At 53.1% G+C, this 15,110-nt stretch overlaps 1 protein-coding gene across 2 annotated transcripts; it reads right to left on the bottom strand.

The window, feature by feature from the left end:
- Positions 1-969: 969 nt before the first annotated feature.
- SCNN1B (sodium channel epithelial 1 subunit beta) lies at positions 970-14,097 on the bottom strand. Of its 2 annotated transcripts, XM_085074215.1 has the most exons (14): positions 14,014-14,083; positions 11,632-11,822; positions 9,210-9,528; positions 7,685-8,087; positions 6,848-7,041; positions 6,563-6,666; positions 5,971-6,134; positions 5,421-5,528; positions 3,558-3,675; positions 2,940-3,015; positions 2,695-2,752; positions 2,281-2,342; positions 1,856-1,931; positions 970-1,495 (listed from the first exon to the last, which is right to left on the bottom strand). In XM_085074215.1, exons 3-14 carry the CDS (start codon positions 9,518-9,520, stop codon positions 1,133-1,135), a joined length of 2,037 nt encoding a protein of 678 aa, XP_084930341.1. In that variant the 5' UTR covers positions 9,521-9,528; positions 11,632-11,822; positions 14,014-14,083; the 3' UTR covers positions 970-1,132. The 2 variants fall into 2 exon arrangements, with proteins under 2 accessions (XP_084930341.1, XP_084930342.1); XM_085074216.1 differs by lacking the exon at positions 11,632-11,822 and having other exon boundaries at positions 14,014-14,097.
- Positions 14,098-15,110: the final 1,013 nt, after the last annotated feature.

Below are 15,110 nucleotides of genomic sequence, written 5' to 3'. Positions count from 1 at the left end.
GCTCAGGGAGCTTCACACGCACAAGGATCCTGGAGCCCCCTCTCCACGGCTGCCCCACGCTGGGCTCTGTGCCCAGAACATCATGTTCCTGGGCACGTGATTTAACCACACGATTGTGTTTCCTCTTGAACTTTTGCAAAAGTATCTTGCAAAAAATAAATATATATTAAGACCAGTCCCAGTGGGTTTTGATGGGCTGCTGGGAAAGCTGGGGGCCAGAACTGGCCAGGGCCAGGTGAACTCACTGTCCCACTCAGCTCAGTCCCACATGGAGCCCCAAAGGCCCTGGCTGCCCTCACACCACGGTGAGCACAGTACATTCCCCTCCTTACAAGCTGCTGTCTTCAACCTCTTGCCAGCACTGGACTGCCCCTGCTGCCAGCAGGGAAGCTAAGGGCAACTTTTAAATCAATTTCTTATTATTGCAAGAATGAGAGTTAAACAGGCTGGTGCTTCCTCCCCACCCCTGAGTCTCTGTGGAGTCTCCTTGGCACACACCAGCAGCTGTGCTCACCTGCACCTAAGTGGTGCAAACCCTGGGCAGCAACACAACGGGGCACCCAGGGGCTCCAGCAGTGAATGGGGGGCTCAGTTTTTGCTGTTTCCATTGTATTTCTTTGGGAATGTAAATTCTGCAGCCTCAGAGGTTAGAAGCAGCTTTGGTCCCATGCCGAGGCTCTGACCCAGGGCATGTGTGCTGTGCCACATCTCTCCATCCCAGAGAGCTGGAGAAGGGGACAGTGAGACAGTCCTTAAGGTCCCTTCCAACCCCAGCTCTTCTAGGGTTCTGTGATCCACCAGGCCATGGCCTTGCAGCCACTGTCAGGACATTCTGTCCTCTCCCTGCCACCATCCTGCTCTGCTCACTGGGATTTGCTTCCCACCCACCTGGTAATGAGAAATGGTGACATGACTTTGCAGCAACACTGATGTACACAAGCTACACACTAAAGCCAGAGCCTGACTCCGTGAGGTTTATTGCAGAATTTATTGGGCAGAGCTTCCTCCCTGCGATCAGTCATAGGGACAGACAGCTCAGGCTTTTAATTCTCTCCCTGTTTTGACAGACAGTAGACAGCTGCCCGGCAAGTGACACACACGGCGGTGGCTTTGGGAGCTGACAGGACTCTGCTCACTCTGTCTCTGTGTCGCTGTCAGGACTGAGGACATCGAGGGGCTGCACACGCAGAGAGTCATAGTTGGGTGGGGGTGTGCCAGGCTCGGGGGGCACCTCGTCCCTGGGCAGAGCAGCCCCAGCCTCGTGCTGGAAGCCCAGGTTGGTGTGAGCCTCCACCAGCTCCGACACCGTCGGGGGAGCGTCGGGGTACTGCGCCTGTGCTCGCCTCTGCTTCAGGCCCTTGCACCAGCCAATCACATTGATGATGGTGATCCACAGCGAGTCGATGATGATCTCCCCAAACTCAATGAGGCACAGCACCGAGCCCCCCATCCAGAACCCAAACTGGCCTCCCAGGCTCGACAGCAGCCAGACGATCTGTGGGAGGAGAGCAGTGAGCTGAGGCAGTGGAGCCCCTTGGATGTGGCCACCCCAACCATCATCCGTGTGCAGTGCTGATGTGGGTGATGCCCTGTCCACTGGGTCCCCTCCTGTGCCAGTGGTGTCCTGCAGGGCAGGGACAGGGATGGCAGGTGGAGTGGGGTAAGGAGCTGGGGGCTGTGAGCCAGCAGGCACAGGTGGCTTCATCCACTGCATTACAGCAGATGTGCAAAACAGCAGCCTCAAGGGATGTGACAGACTGTGCCCAGGGCACTGAGGGACACGACAGACTGTCCCCCAGGGCACTGAGCCCTGCCTGTCCCAGCTGGCTGGCTCCTGTGCCTGCCCTGCACTCACCGTAGTGGCAGCTGACTCTGAGATGGTGCGGTAGTTGTACTCCTGGAAGTAAATGTTCAGCTTGATGATCCCATTCCTGTAAAGAACAAAACCTGGCTAAGGGAGGAACTGGGCTGTCGATGTCCTGCACCTCTGCTCCAGCCTGAGTGTGGGACGGAGAGACATGGAGATGTCAGCACGAAGTGACAAGCGTTATGACACGGGAACTGCCCTTAATGCTCATTTTACTTGACTGCATGTTTGAGTTTGCCTGACCCAGTTTGCAGCTCTGGAGAGCAGAGGGCATGCATGAAGTGCCTTTTGGATCTGCTTTGTGTGTCCCAGGGGAGCACACTGCACACCTTGTCCCCCCAAAGCAGTGCCAAGGCTCGTGTCACACTGATGTTAACAGCAGAGAAGATAAAGCTGCTGCTCCTTTCACTCACCTGTCCAGAGTCACATTTGTTGACATATCCCTTTCATAAGACAGAATATGGAAAATCCAGTCCTAGGAAAACAAAATCTATTCAGAAAGAGTAGAGGCATCCTGTGGTCCTGAAAAGCACAAGCCTTGAGGGTGCTGTGCCCTGTCCCAGGCAGGGGGAAGGGGATGCTGTGGCCCCGAGGGGGACAGCTCTGCCTCAGCAGGGCCAGTGGTAGCCCTCCTGGCCTGTGTGGGTGTGGAAGGCGAGCTCTCAGCCTTGTGTCCACAGCAGCACTTGGACAGAACCTCAGCAGGGAGCAGTGGGGTTCCCCCTCCTGCCTCGTGCCCTGGTGCTGCTGCTGGTTTGCATGTGGAAAATGTGGAATTTAGCAGAGGACGCCATCAGTGCTTGCTGCAAACCAAGAATCAGGGTTACCTCAGAGGCTTCTGACGGCCAGTCTGCCATGGAGATGGTCATTTTGTACTGCGTGTCACTGGAGGGGAGAGGGAGAGCATTAGTATGGAGATTTCCCCTCCTCTGAAGTCTCTGGAGCTTTGATTCTCACACAGCAAACCAGCCCTGTAGGGTTTGCTGCCCCTTTAGGAAAGTCAGGACTGATGGGAGCTGAAATGCAAGATCCTTCTACCTCCACAGCAACCAGATCAGGCTCAGGTACTCACTTGCATGTTTCTTTACATGAGTCAATGCAGATCTGTCGCTGTTTTATGCTGGATCTCAGTGAGGAATAGCAATATGCTGTTTGGTGAAAACAAAATTAAAGTATCTGTTTAGATAAGGACCCACTTACTGGGTTATATCAGTTTCATTTATCAAAATAAATATTAGGTGACCCTGCTGCATAGATTTGCCATCTTCCCTTTCAACTTACCTTTCCTTGAGAAACTTGGGCAAAACACTCAGACAATTTCATAATAAATTAAAAACAAACCGTAACTTTCTGAAGACAGTTTTTACAGAGCCAGCTTGCCCAGGGTTGGTATTTTTGGCACAGCCCTGGCATCTGCCAGCACAGACCCGTGCCACCCTGGGGGAGCACCAAACCCTCCATTGCCCCTGCCAGGGGACCTAAACCTTTCGGCTGCAGAGGCCTGGAGTGACACCCTGTGTTTTGTCCCTTGGGTGCCCAAGGGCTACTCCAGCCCACAGCCAGGACCAAGGTGTGGCCCCTTCTCCCCAGCACTGGCCCTAGTGCCCGTGTCCTGCAGAGAAAAGCTGTGCTCGAGCTGCAGGGACAGCAGCAGATCCTTCTCAGCCCCAGAGCCACCATCAGCTCTTACCCCAGCCTGGGTTGTCCTCGTTATTGCAGTAATTCACCCCTTCAGGTAAAGGGAACATGTAGTGGCCACATCCACAGATCTCAACCATGTGGTTTTGGAAACAGGAGCGCAGGCAAGCCTGGAGAGGGAAGAGGGAGGCTTAGACTCGGGCTGAGCACTCAGGCAGCTCTGCAGTGCTGGCATGGCACTGGCTGTGAGAGCCCCTAGCTCCCAGCAATTTCCTCTCTTCTGCACTGAACAGATGATTTTGGGGCTGCAGACAGAGAGGGATGAAGGTGCAGGGGCAGTGGGGGCTGCCAGTGCCTGTCCCTGCCCAGAACCTCTTCCAGCCTTCCTGGGCATTGGAGTTTTTAAGGCCACCATGGGATCTGCCTGTGGGTGAGACCTTGTGGGAAAGGGAGGGGGATCAGCACCTGCTCCCACTCACACGAGAAACTGCTCATCTCTCAAATATTTCAGGGCTCCACAGAAATAATATCAAGCTTCCAAAAAGGAGCACAAATGTTCTGTTCTGCCACAGACATGGCTGTGCTCTCCAAGCTATACACAACACTGACAAAGGGCTGGTTTTACACTTTTAAGGCCAGGACTTTCCAAATCCTTCAACATAAAGAGCAGACATATGAATGATCTTCTCTGTGTAGCTGCTGTTCCCAGGAGGATTGTGGCTGTGGCTCCAGCTGCAGCACTGCCACAAGCTTGGTGAGCCGTGAAGTTCATCATCTGAGATTGGAACGGGATTCTGCATCAGGCAGCACAAAGCAAGAGCAAAGTCTGTGAGAAGATAATTAAATTTAACAGTTGTGGGTAGGACAAGCAGAGAATTTCTGTGTGGTAGGAAAGGTCCACAGAGTGCAGAGCAGTCAGGGAGTGATGGAAGAGCCTGGTTTTGCTGAGGGGGCTCTGAAGTGGCATTACATGGACACAGAACTCCGTCAGCATTTGCACTTCCAGGGAGTAATGCAATCCTCCCGAGTGTTTGCTTAAACCTTACTCAAGCATCTTCAAAAGTTGGGTAAAGTGGTCCAATTGTTATTATATTATATAAAGGTGGAAATATAAAACCGCTGCCAGCCCAAAGCCCTCTTGATTTCTGGGTGCATTTGTGAATCACCCCAAATGGTTTGGGTGTTTTCCTTTTTACCAGATCACACCCTCAAGAGCTGCTTCTCTCTCTGGTACAGCCTGTTACAAATTAACCTGTGCTTAGTGTTTACACTCTAATTTTCTACAGATTCAAGGTTTACAAACACTCAACTTTCTCACCCCATTTTCAGAGTGATGAAAAAGCAAAGGGCTGTTTTGCTGCCTGTACAAACCAGCTGCATTTTCAGGGTGAAAAATTACTTAATTCCCCCAAAGAGAAAAAAGTTAAAGATCGCAGGAGTGTTCACAGGGAGAATCTCTCCTATGTATTCCTCTCCTGGCAGGGGTAAATATCACTTGCATACACAAAACCTGAATTCCTGAGAAGTGTCACCTTGACATTGTCTCAGCAGGAGTTTCCCAGTGCCTCAGTGACCATTCCTACAGAACCATGTGAGGCTTAGATCAGATATTAGGAAAATTTTTTCACAGAAAGGGTTGCAAAGCATTTGAACAGGCTGCCCAGGGCGATGGTGGAGTCACCATACCTGGAAGTGTTCAAAAATTGTGTGGATGTGGCACATGGGGACATGATTTAGCAGAGAGCACAGTGGTGCTGCTGTGTTGATACTTGGATTTGATGATCTTGAAGGTCTTTTCCAACCTTAAAAATTCTATGATTTTATGATTCCCCAGTACCCTGCATGATAGCCAAAGGTTTAACTGCTTTGATGATTTTTCCTAATGAGTTTTGCTTGATTTAAAAGGGTGTTTTACCTGTATGGAGTAGGAGGTGTTGTACTGGCTGTAGAGGTTTTTGACAGGGACGTCAGAGCCGTTCATGGTGCAGTCGCTGTAGGGATAACCCATCCGCTCCAGCTCATCCTGCAAGGAAACCCAAACACCAGACTGTAGTTATCACTCCTCCACAGGTCCCTGTGCCTGTTTTCCAGAGGCTCTGTAATTACTGTGCTCCACACTGGCTTTGCTAAAAATGAAAGGGTCAGCGGTGGCAGAGCTGAAGAGGCTGCAGCCTCTTCCCTGGGTGGGTCCAGGCAGGTGAGGTGTTCAGGGGTTGGCAAAACACCCTCTGACATGCCAGAGGAAGAGACAACCATGACCTGAGCCCAATATTGTGGCCCCAATAAAGCACTTTGCCAGGACAGTTACATAAAATCCTCCATAAACTGCTCCAGCCCTCAGCTGGTGTGTACCTTGACTCCTTTGGTTTGAGCCAGTTCAGCCAAGACTTAAAGCAAACTTGGTTTTGGTCCCATCAGATAACATTATTCTCAGACAATCTGCTGCCGAGGAATGCCACACATACCACCAGCACTCCGATGGAGGTTTCTGTCCCAGCCATGGCGTAGATTCCCTGATCCTTGAGAAAGGGAAAGCTCTTCTGTTGGTGCAGCATCAGCCTGGCCCCAGCGGCAGAGGACAGGTAGGGAATGTAGTCCTGCTGGCTGATGTCCAGAATCAGCTTCAGCCCTGGGACACCAGACAAAACACTCACAACAGGAATTGTGTTGGAAGGTGAGGCTTTGGGAGAAAAGGGAGTCTATTTTTTTTTCTCCCTGTCCCTTGGGAAGAGCCAGGGTCTGGCTGCCACAGCAGGAACACTTATGGTGGTGAATGCCCAGAATAGCAATACCTGGGATTAGCCAGGTGTTGCCTCAGATATTTCAAATACCCAGAGGATGCCCTTCTGCTATGTGTAACGTGTGTAACATCTTTTTCTGTGTGGCACATTTTCCTTTTGCACTCATCCCCTTTTGGAAAGCCTCTGTTCCCTGTTGCAGTGCTCCAGTGACAGAGGAATCATAAATCTGTCCTGAGTGACAGAAATGGGCACCAAGAGACAGACCCCTCATGTTTGCCCCTCCAGCCCCCTCTTCCACCACAGAGTGCTCCCTTACCAAACTCAGCCCCAGGGTTAGAAGAATTCAAAGCCTCTTCATCCATGCCCCAGTTAAAGATGTAGCAGTTACCATGGTCTGGGTGGTAGATTTGGGTGAAATTCCTGGAAGAATCATACACAACTGTGACTCTTGGGAGGACTAAAGGAGTATGACATAAAGCAGATGGTGGGCCTGGCTCAGCAGCTGTGCTGGGCTTCACCTCCCTTTTCCTGAACACCTGTACAGGGTGTAGTGCTGCTCATCCCTGCTGGGACAGAAAGCAAGGAGCTTATGTGCACCTACTTGTAGTTGCAGGGTTCAGCCCCATAGAGACATGCCAGGATCATGTCCTCTGCCTGGTAGCCCATCCTGATCCTCTCCTGCAGCGGCACCTTGGAGAGGATGGAGGTGGACTGCAGGATGTACCACTCGGTCACTGCCTGCGCCGCGCTGGTGAAGTTCCTGTAGGTGCAGTTGTCAGAGCCCTGGTGGCTGCACTGGGGACACAGAGCAGGCAGGTTTGAGCCCCGGGGGAATGGCAGGGGCCATGGTGTGACCCCCCTCCCCTTGTGCTCATCGGGATGCCAGCCCTGCCTGCAGCTCCCAGGAACAGAGGGGTGCAGCCTGACAGAGATGCAAGCTGGCTGTCACACTCACCAGCTGTCACACTGGGTCCTTCCCCAAGGACATTTCCCAGCTGGGTAGGCTATCCACCAGCCCCAGGGTGGATTTCCACAAGAAGATGTCACTTCTGGGCCAATTCTTTAAGGCTGGAGTTGCCCCTTGGGTCCTTGGAGCCCCCATGGGAGCAGGAGTGAGGGGTTGCAAGACCACCGTGTGCCTCTGCACTGTGGACTGTGGCAGGAAAGGGATAGGGGCAGCAGCCACAGCCTCTGCCTGGCATTTTGGCCTCTGCCTGACCCAAGGAGGAAGTGAAGGTGTCTGGGAGCCTGCATGGAACACCCCTGCCCTGCTCTGCCCTGGGTTCAGCCTGCCCTGGGCCTGGCACAGCCAGACCACAGCCCCAGGCAGAGTGGCCATGGGCAGCTGGTGGGGAGGAGACATGGATCTCCCCACTGCATCCTTGCCAAGGCACCCATCCCTCATCCCTGCCTGCTGCCCCTGCGGGACCCTTCTCACCAGCTTCACTGCCAGCTTGTACTTCTTCTCTTCTGATGTCATGTTGGCTGGGGGGGGTGGAGCAGTGGTTTGGTTTCCCGCAGTGGTTCCATTGCCTGTGGCATTTTCGTTGTGCTCTGAGCTCTGGTAGCTCCCAGGAATGTAATTGCTCACATTGATTTCATTGTCCATGGCAGTTTCGTTGCCCCCAGCAGTCTGGTTGGTCTCAAAGATGTCCAGGATGATGGGATTGTCTTTGTCGTGCTCATCGATGAGGACCAGGGGGATCTGGTTCCAGAGCTCCAAGTTGAGTGTCTGGGACACATTCTCACTGCTATTCCCTAGTGTGGGCTGCAGGATCCTCTCCAGTGCTGCCTCGATGAGCCTGTCCAGCTCCTTCAGCAGCGGCTTCACCTCCGAGTACCTGTGGGACACACAGCTGTGACCAGGCAGTGACCAGGCAGTGACCAGGCAGTGACCAGGCAGTGCCACAGCGCTGGGGACACTGCTGGCTTGGCCCTTCCTGGGGACCTTGGAGTGCTGCCTAGAACAGACTGGGGGACAAGAGGAGTTTCCATGCAGAGCAGACAGCTCAGACACTGCCATCCCAGCAGGCTGCAGCTGGGCAGAAGGGCAATGGAGGATAAACAGGGAGTGCTGCAGAGCTGAACCTGCTAGCATGGGCCAAATTGGTTCTAGTTCAGTAATTCACTACAGTTTACACAAAACATCTCTAGCAAGTGGAGGAAAAACTACCCCTAAGCAATTCCTGTGTTGGCTGAGAGCGTCTTGCCTTGGGCTACACTATTGCATGGATATGAATTTAAAGCAACTCTAGTGAAAATCAGTGACTTCTTTGAAATCACAATTCAGTTCTATCTCTGTGGCTCCTGGCAGACAGGACTGTGGAACCATCTCTTAGTGACAGGAGTGGGAGCAATGAGAAGAACGTTCAGAGAGAGGATGGGGAAGGGAAGGAATTATGGAGGAAGATGGAAAGACTGATTCTGGCTGGAAAGGTGAGCTGAATTTGCTTTTTTTATGAGCTGAGGAAAGTTTGCATGGCGGCAAAAACCTTCATTAGATTGACTGATATGGTGCAGATACTATGCTAGGAATAAACTCTTCCCTGTGAGGGTGGGGAGGCCCTGGCACAGAATGCCCAGAGAAGCTGTGGCTGCCCCTGGATCCCTGGCAGTATCTAAGGTCAGGCTGGACACTGGGGCTTGGAGCAGCCTGGGATAGTGGAAGGTGTTCCTGCCCTTGGAAGGGGGTGAAATGAGGTGAGCTTGAAGGACTCTTCACTATCCAAACTGTTCTGGGATCCTGTGAAACCCAGGAGAACTTGCAGGCAGATGAATACTCCTCTGGCCCTGAGCCATTCACCTTCATATTACTCTTTATTTGATTTTTAGGGCCACTTGGTGAGTCCATTGATGCTCCTAATGGGATGTCTGAGACAGGAATGGGCCCCCAGTACCTCACACTGGCTGTATTTCTGAGGGTCTAGAGCACAAATGGGTAAATTGGGAAAAGTAAAGCTTACTTGAAAGGGTTGGCATTGCAGACAGTGACTGCAGGGAACTTCATGGTCTTAAAGCCAATGGAGAGAGATGAAGTGACATTGTAAGAGAGGTAGGTGTTGATGAGGATCCCCCACTGCCAGAACACCAGGGATGCAAAGAGCAATGTCAGGAAGAACCAGATTAATTTCTTCTTGGGCCCCTCCTTGATGATGCGCTTGGGGCCGTGGGTGTTGGTGTTGTCGCAGTACCACACCAGCAGCTCCTTGTAGGTGTAACCAGGGCCCTTCTGCAGGCGATGCAGAGCCCGGACCAGGTACTTCTTCAGGTTCATGCTGCTGCCTGCAAGCAGGAGAAAGGACATCAAAGCAGCTCTGAGGAGGTGCAGGGGCTGTGCCACACCAGGTGCACCTGCACTGTCAGCACAGCAGGGGTGGCACAGTCCCTGCAGTGGCACGGCTGTGGTTTACAACCCAGGGAAGGCTCAGCACAGATGTTCTGCAGGGTCATGCCATGGTAGCAACATTTCACCCAGCCTCCTGGGAGGACACAGGAGAGCTTTGGCATTGGCAGCTCCTGAGGTGGTGAAAGTTTTTGTCACGTTTTGGGGTTCTTGCTGGCGCCACCAGCACTGAGTGACCAGGACCTGTGGGATGTGGCTGTGCCTGGTGGCTCCCTGGCATGGCCGTGGGCTCTGCAGTGTGGCAACGCCTGACCAGGTGCTGCTCAGGGAGTGGGAATGCTGTGTGCACACTGATAGAGCTGGAATGCTGCCCCAGCCTCAGCCAGCACTAGATGGGCTAAGCACTACACAGGAGCTACCTCGGGTAGAGCTCAGGCTCACTGCATTCAGGCTTCAATCTTGCATATAGCCTAAGACAATTTTTCTTAAAAGTAAGAAGTGTTAGAGCACATCTGGCCTTCAGCGGGGCAGGAGAAGAGGAGCTGGAGGCAGCAGCACTTTTCCCAGGACCAGGAATGCTGTCCAGGGCTACTGCCTGCTGGAGGAAGGACACCAGATTATTTTTTTCCACCAAATTCCTTTGTCTGCCAGATATTATCAGTATGGCCCCCCCACTCCCCCGCTCTGGTGAGGGATGCTGCATACTTGGCATTCATTTTGTGAGTAAATAGAACATTTTGTGCTGCTATTTTAAGGTGAGAAATCTGTGTTACTAAATCTTAACATCCCGAGGCAGGATTTCAAAACAAACCTTAGGCAGCCACTCAGAACATTTTTCAGATTTAAGCTGCAGGAGAGCAGAGTTAAAGATTAATGCTGGGAATAGCCCCCATCGTGGGAGGAAGAGTGCTGGAATAATGCAGCAATAGTTCACTAAGGAGCAGCATTTGGCAGGGCAGGAACGAGAGTGACAGAGTTACTCGTAGGTGAGCAAAGAAGGCACTGAAGGTGTGCATGAGCCCTGGGGAGTGCAAGCAGGTGGGTTCTTCATACTTTTCAAAAATAAAAGTGGTGATACTGATTTCTTGATCTGCTGGCCAGATCTGCAAGTTCTCCTGAGTAGCACATACAGAGTCTGACAACAGTATAAACCCAACAGATTTTTGAAGTCTTGCTCCGTGATGCAAAGAGAGATGATGGTTTTCACAGCATCCCTATTACCTGTGATGTTAGCCATAGGTAACCCCATGAGACCTCTGCAGGAGAGGACTTGGGAAAGAACAAACCCCAGCTGCTTCCTCTGTGATCCGAGGGCAGGCTCTACTCCCATAAAAAAGATTTTGTTCTCCAAGGATCTCGTGTCCTGGGATTTGGACCCGCTGGACTCCCAACATCATCATCTCACCCTTCATGACCTTGTGCCACAGAGGTTCCTCCTGCCATTGCCTGGGGGTGATTCACTCCTGGAAGGAACTGACATTGCACCAGACCCTGACTGGGTTTTGGGCAGAGATATAAGGAGAGCGAGAGCAGTGACCTCAGCTCTGCTGAGCTCCCCATGGCTGAGGGAGGATGAGCCACCAGGGCTGTCCTCAGGATGTGAGCTCAGCCCCTTCCCAAGGCACAGCTGCAAGGTCAGCCTTGGCCTTAGAGAACCAAACACTCAGAGCTCGTTTCAATCTGGGGAGACCAGCGAGGCAGACAAGGAAATATTTTCTGCCTTTTAAGAAATCCAATAGAACATTTAGATCAGATTGAAACTTCAACCCCCTGCCTGGTGTGGGGCAGAGTCCTGCCTGGCTGGGGCTGGCTGGCTGTGTGCCCTCAGCTGTCCCTGCTGTCACCAGCTGCTGGATCCTGCCAAGGGGAGACCCCCATTTGTGTGCAGGTCTCTGCAGGTCCCTCATCAGCCTGCCAGTGCTGGGAGAAATTTTCTCTTCATATGGGATAGAAGAAATGGCATGAAACAAAACCTGCATTTGACTATACCTGGGTGACTTTTTTTGCAATGTATTTTCTCACTTTAACAGTTTTCTTCTTACCTTTATTTCCGGAACGTTTCCAAACAGACTTCTTCCCTGCTGATGGCTGAAGCTGCCCAAGCCCCTGTTCTGGGGCTCTTCCCTGGCACAGCACTCAGTGCCTGGGGGCTGCAGCTGCTCAGAGCAGGGTTGGTGCCAGGTTTGGTGCCAGCCTGGAGCAGATCCTGCTCTGCCCCATCAGCGGGCTGCACCTGAGCAAAGGGATAAGGGAGGGATGTAAAGACCCACTGTCCATCGGTGCCCAGACAATTGTGTCCATTTCCAGAACCCCTCTGGAGTGAGGAAGTGGAGCAGTGGTGGGGCAGGAGCCAAGCAGGGCTGGGGACACAGCAGATGCCACCCCCTCGATAGACACACAGCCCTGAATCCTTTGTGGGTGGCTCTGGGGAGCCAGCACTGCTTTAAATCCATGCTCTGCTCCAAGCTGCTCAGGGTCATCAGAACTGACTGTCTGGAGATGACCTCAGGGACATGAGACTCTGTGGTGCACAGGGTGTCACAGCCCCTCTCCTGGTGGCACCTGCATCCTGTGATGACTGAAGCCATCCTAAAAGAAACCTGCTTTCTCTGTGCTGTGGGCATGTCCTCCCTGCCCCAGCAGCTGAGCCCAGCCCTGCCCCAGCATCACCCCGGGTGAAACTCCTCCACCTCACAGTGACATCAGACTCCCACATTACGAAACGATCGTGTTGACTCTGTTGAATCTCCTCTGGGATTTTCCTAAGGCAATTGCCACTTGAAGGAAATAAAGTCATGAGCAAAACTCGGCACCGTCCTGAAAGCTCCAGGGTGGGATGTGGGCTGCCAAGCCACCCTGACACTACCGGCCGATGACACTGTGATTGCTCAGCACTTTCTCTACTGGGACACACCAGCCACTCCTCTTTGATGACCAGCTGCTCATCTGCCATCTCCCACAAACCCTGAGGGAAAGGCCTTGTTTTCCTAGACAAGACATCTATACTCTCTAGTGGTATTTTTGCAAATTAGAGGAATTTTTTTTATTACCTCACAAGTTTACAGTTTGGCAGTTTGAAAAGTGGAGCAGCAGCTCCACTTCAGTCAGTGAGCAATGAAAGCCTGTCTCAAGGTGGGGTCAGAGGTGCCAGCAGATGCTCAGTGCTGCTGATGGTGTGCAGGGACAGTGGCCAGGGCACACAGTGCCAGCTCCAACGCCCATGGCTCCAATCCATGCCGGCGCCTCCAGGTCTCCAACCCCAACGGGCAGGCGTGCAGCACTCCAGGAGTATTTACAGTCTGGGAGCTTCGATAGCACTTGCCTGACTCTGTGCTGTGTTAGGCACTCCATCCCCACTTCCCTGCCTAACCCTGTGTTCTCCTCTGCTCTGGACCCAGGCTGGGGGAGCTGGAAATGCTCAGCCTGGAGAAGAGAAGGCTCCAGGGAGACTGCAGAGACCCTTCCAGTGCCTAAAGGGGCTCCAGGAGAGCTGCAGAGGGATTTTGGACAAGGGATGGAGGGACAGGACACAGGGAACAGCTTCCCACTGCCATAGGGCAGGGATGGATGGGACATTGGGAAGGAATTGTTCCCTGGGAGGGTGGGGAGGCCCTGGCACAAAATGCCCAGAGAAGCTGTGGCTGCCCCTGGATCCCTGGCAGTGTCCAAGGCCAGGCTGGACAGGGTTGGAGCAGCCTGGGAAAGTGGAAGGTGTCCCTGCACATGGCAGGGAGTGGGATGAGATGAACTTGAAGCTCCCTTCCAACTCAAAGCATTCCATGATTCCAGGGTTCCTGTGATGTCCCTCTCTTCTAGGATCATCACAAGCCATGCTTCTCATGTGCCAGTAAGGTCATATTGCTGAGAGTTAACTTTGCTACTTGGACAAGGAGCAATGGGAATCCTGGATGGCAAGAGGAGCAAACCCCCAATGCCAGCAGCTCCATCCCACTGGGATGCTGGGAACATACTCTGCTCCACTGGGAGACACCATCCTGGGGGAGATGGCACATTCCCAACACCAAACCAAACACTGAACTATTCCACCAAGCTGCGGTTTGCTCCCATTCTCTTTAATCAGGAAGACTAAAGAAAACCCCTGAGTAAACACAGGTTAAATCCGAACGACTACCCCTGGCTGCACACCGGGTACATCCCAAATACCTGCCCAGCACGAAAACCTGCCCCGCTGCTGCAAAGCCAGGCAGAGATCGGGTGACCTCAGGTCTGTGTCTGTGGGAAAGACACCACGACAGCCCCGTCGCACCGGTCCGTTCGGCCCCGAGACGCCGCCGAAGGATGCCCGAGGGCACTGAGCGATGCCCGCGGCATCCCTGGGCAGCGTCTGGGGGCCGGAGGGACAAGCCAGCACCGACCCCGCACACCGTCCCTCGGCTCCCCCCGGCCCCCCGGTGCCCCCGTACCTGCCGCCCGTGCGGCTCCGGCAGCGCTCCCCGCTCGCACCGCACCGCACCGGCCCCGCCGCCTCCCGGCCCGCCCCGGCCCGCCCCGACGGCCGGCTAAACACGCCCTCCTGCCGGCTGGACTCGCTCCCGGGATCGTCCTGGTTCCTTGAAGTAATACCTTGATTTTCCCCTAACGCATCCCAAGGAATGGCGCCTGATTCTGCTGCTCCTACTCCTGTCATGGCAAGAGCGCCTGACACAGACAGCATGGGATCAGTGGCACAAACCTCACAGAACCACAGAATCACAGAATCACAGAATCACAGAATCACAGAACCACAGAACCACAGAATCACAGAATCACAGAATTATTTGGTTTGGAAGGGACCTTAGGAACATAGAATCCTGGCATGGGTTGGGTTGGAAGGAACCTTAAAATGCCACCCCCTGCCACGGGCAGGGACAACTTCCACTGTCCCAGGCTGCTCCAAGTCCTGTCCAATCTGGTCTTGGACACTTCCAGGGATCCAGGGGCAGCCACAGCTTCTCTGGGCACTCTGTGCCAGGGCCTCAGCACCCTCACAGGGAAGAGAACCCATCTCTCCCTGCCCTCTGGCAGTGGGAAGCCATTCCCCCTTATCCTGACACTCCTTGTCCAATTCCTTTTGCAGCTCTCCTGGAGCCCCTTTAGGCACTGGAACGGGCTCAGGTCTGGTGGCCCTTGCCCTGCAGTTGGTCACAGTGTTTTTCTCGGTCTGGTTTGAGATGCCACAGGTGCCAGGACATCACCTGGCTGCTTTACCTCCCCTGGTGCCAACTGTCCCTGCTGCAGGCTTTTGACGTGGATGGAATAAATGCAGGTAAAGTGCATTAGTGTTTTGAACCAGTTTTATAGGCTGTTTTAGAAAGATAATACAATATTTTTTCTACTTTAAAAGAAGTATAAGATTTTATAACCTTGGCAAAGGTTGCTCAGGACGGTAGTGGAATCACCATCCCAGGAGGGATTTAAAAGCCATATGGATGTGGCACTTGGGGACAAGGTTTAGAGGTGGCCTTGGCAGTGCTGGGATGGACTCAATGATCTTGGAGGGCTTTTCCAACGTGAACAATTC

This window comes from Lichenostomus cassidix, chromosome 14, assembly GCF_008360975.1.
Source record: "Lichenostomus cassidix isolate B80296 chromosome 14, HeHo_3.0, whole genome shotgun sequence".
NCBI lineage: Eukaryota > Metazoa > Chordata > Aves > Passeriformes > Meliphagidae > Lichenostomus > Lichenostomus cassidix.
The sequence above is the reverse complement of the archived record's forward strand: the minus strand, read 5'-3'. Positions and strand labels throughout refer to the sequence as shown.

Excerpts from the sequence above, each read along its gene's own strand:
- SCNN1B (XM_085074216.1), bottom strand. The coding sequence starts at position 9,520 with ATGAACCTGAAGAAGTACCTGGTCCGGGCTCTGCATCGCCTGCAGAAG. Across the intron at positions 8,088-9,209 it reads TGCAATGCCAACCCTTTCAA|GTACTCGGAGGTGAAGCCGC; the intron begins GTAAGCTTTACT and ends TGTGTCCCACAG. Across the intron at positions 2,753-2,939 it reads TCATGTAAAGAAACATGCAA|TGACACGCAGTACAAAATGA; the intron begins GTGAGTACCTGA and ends TCTCCCCTCCAG.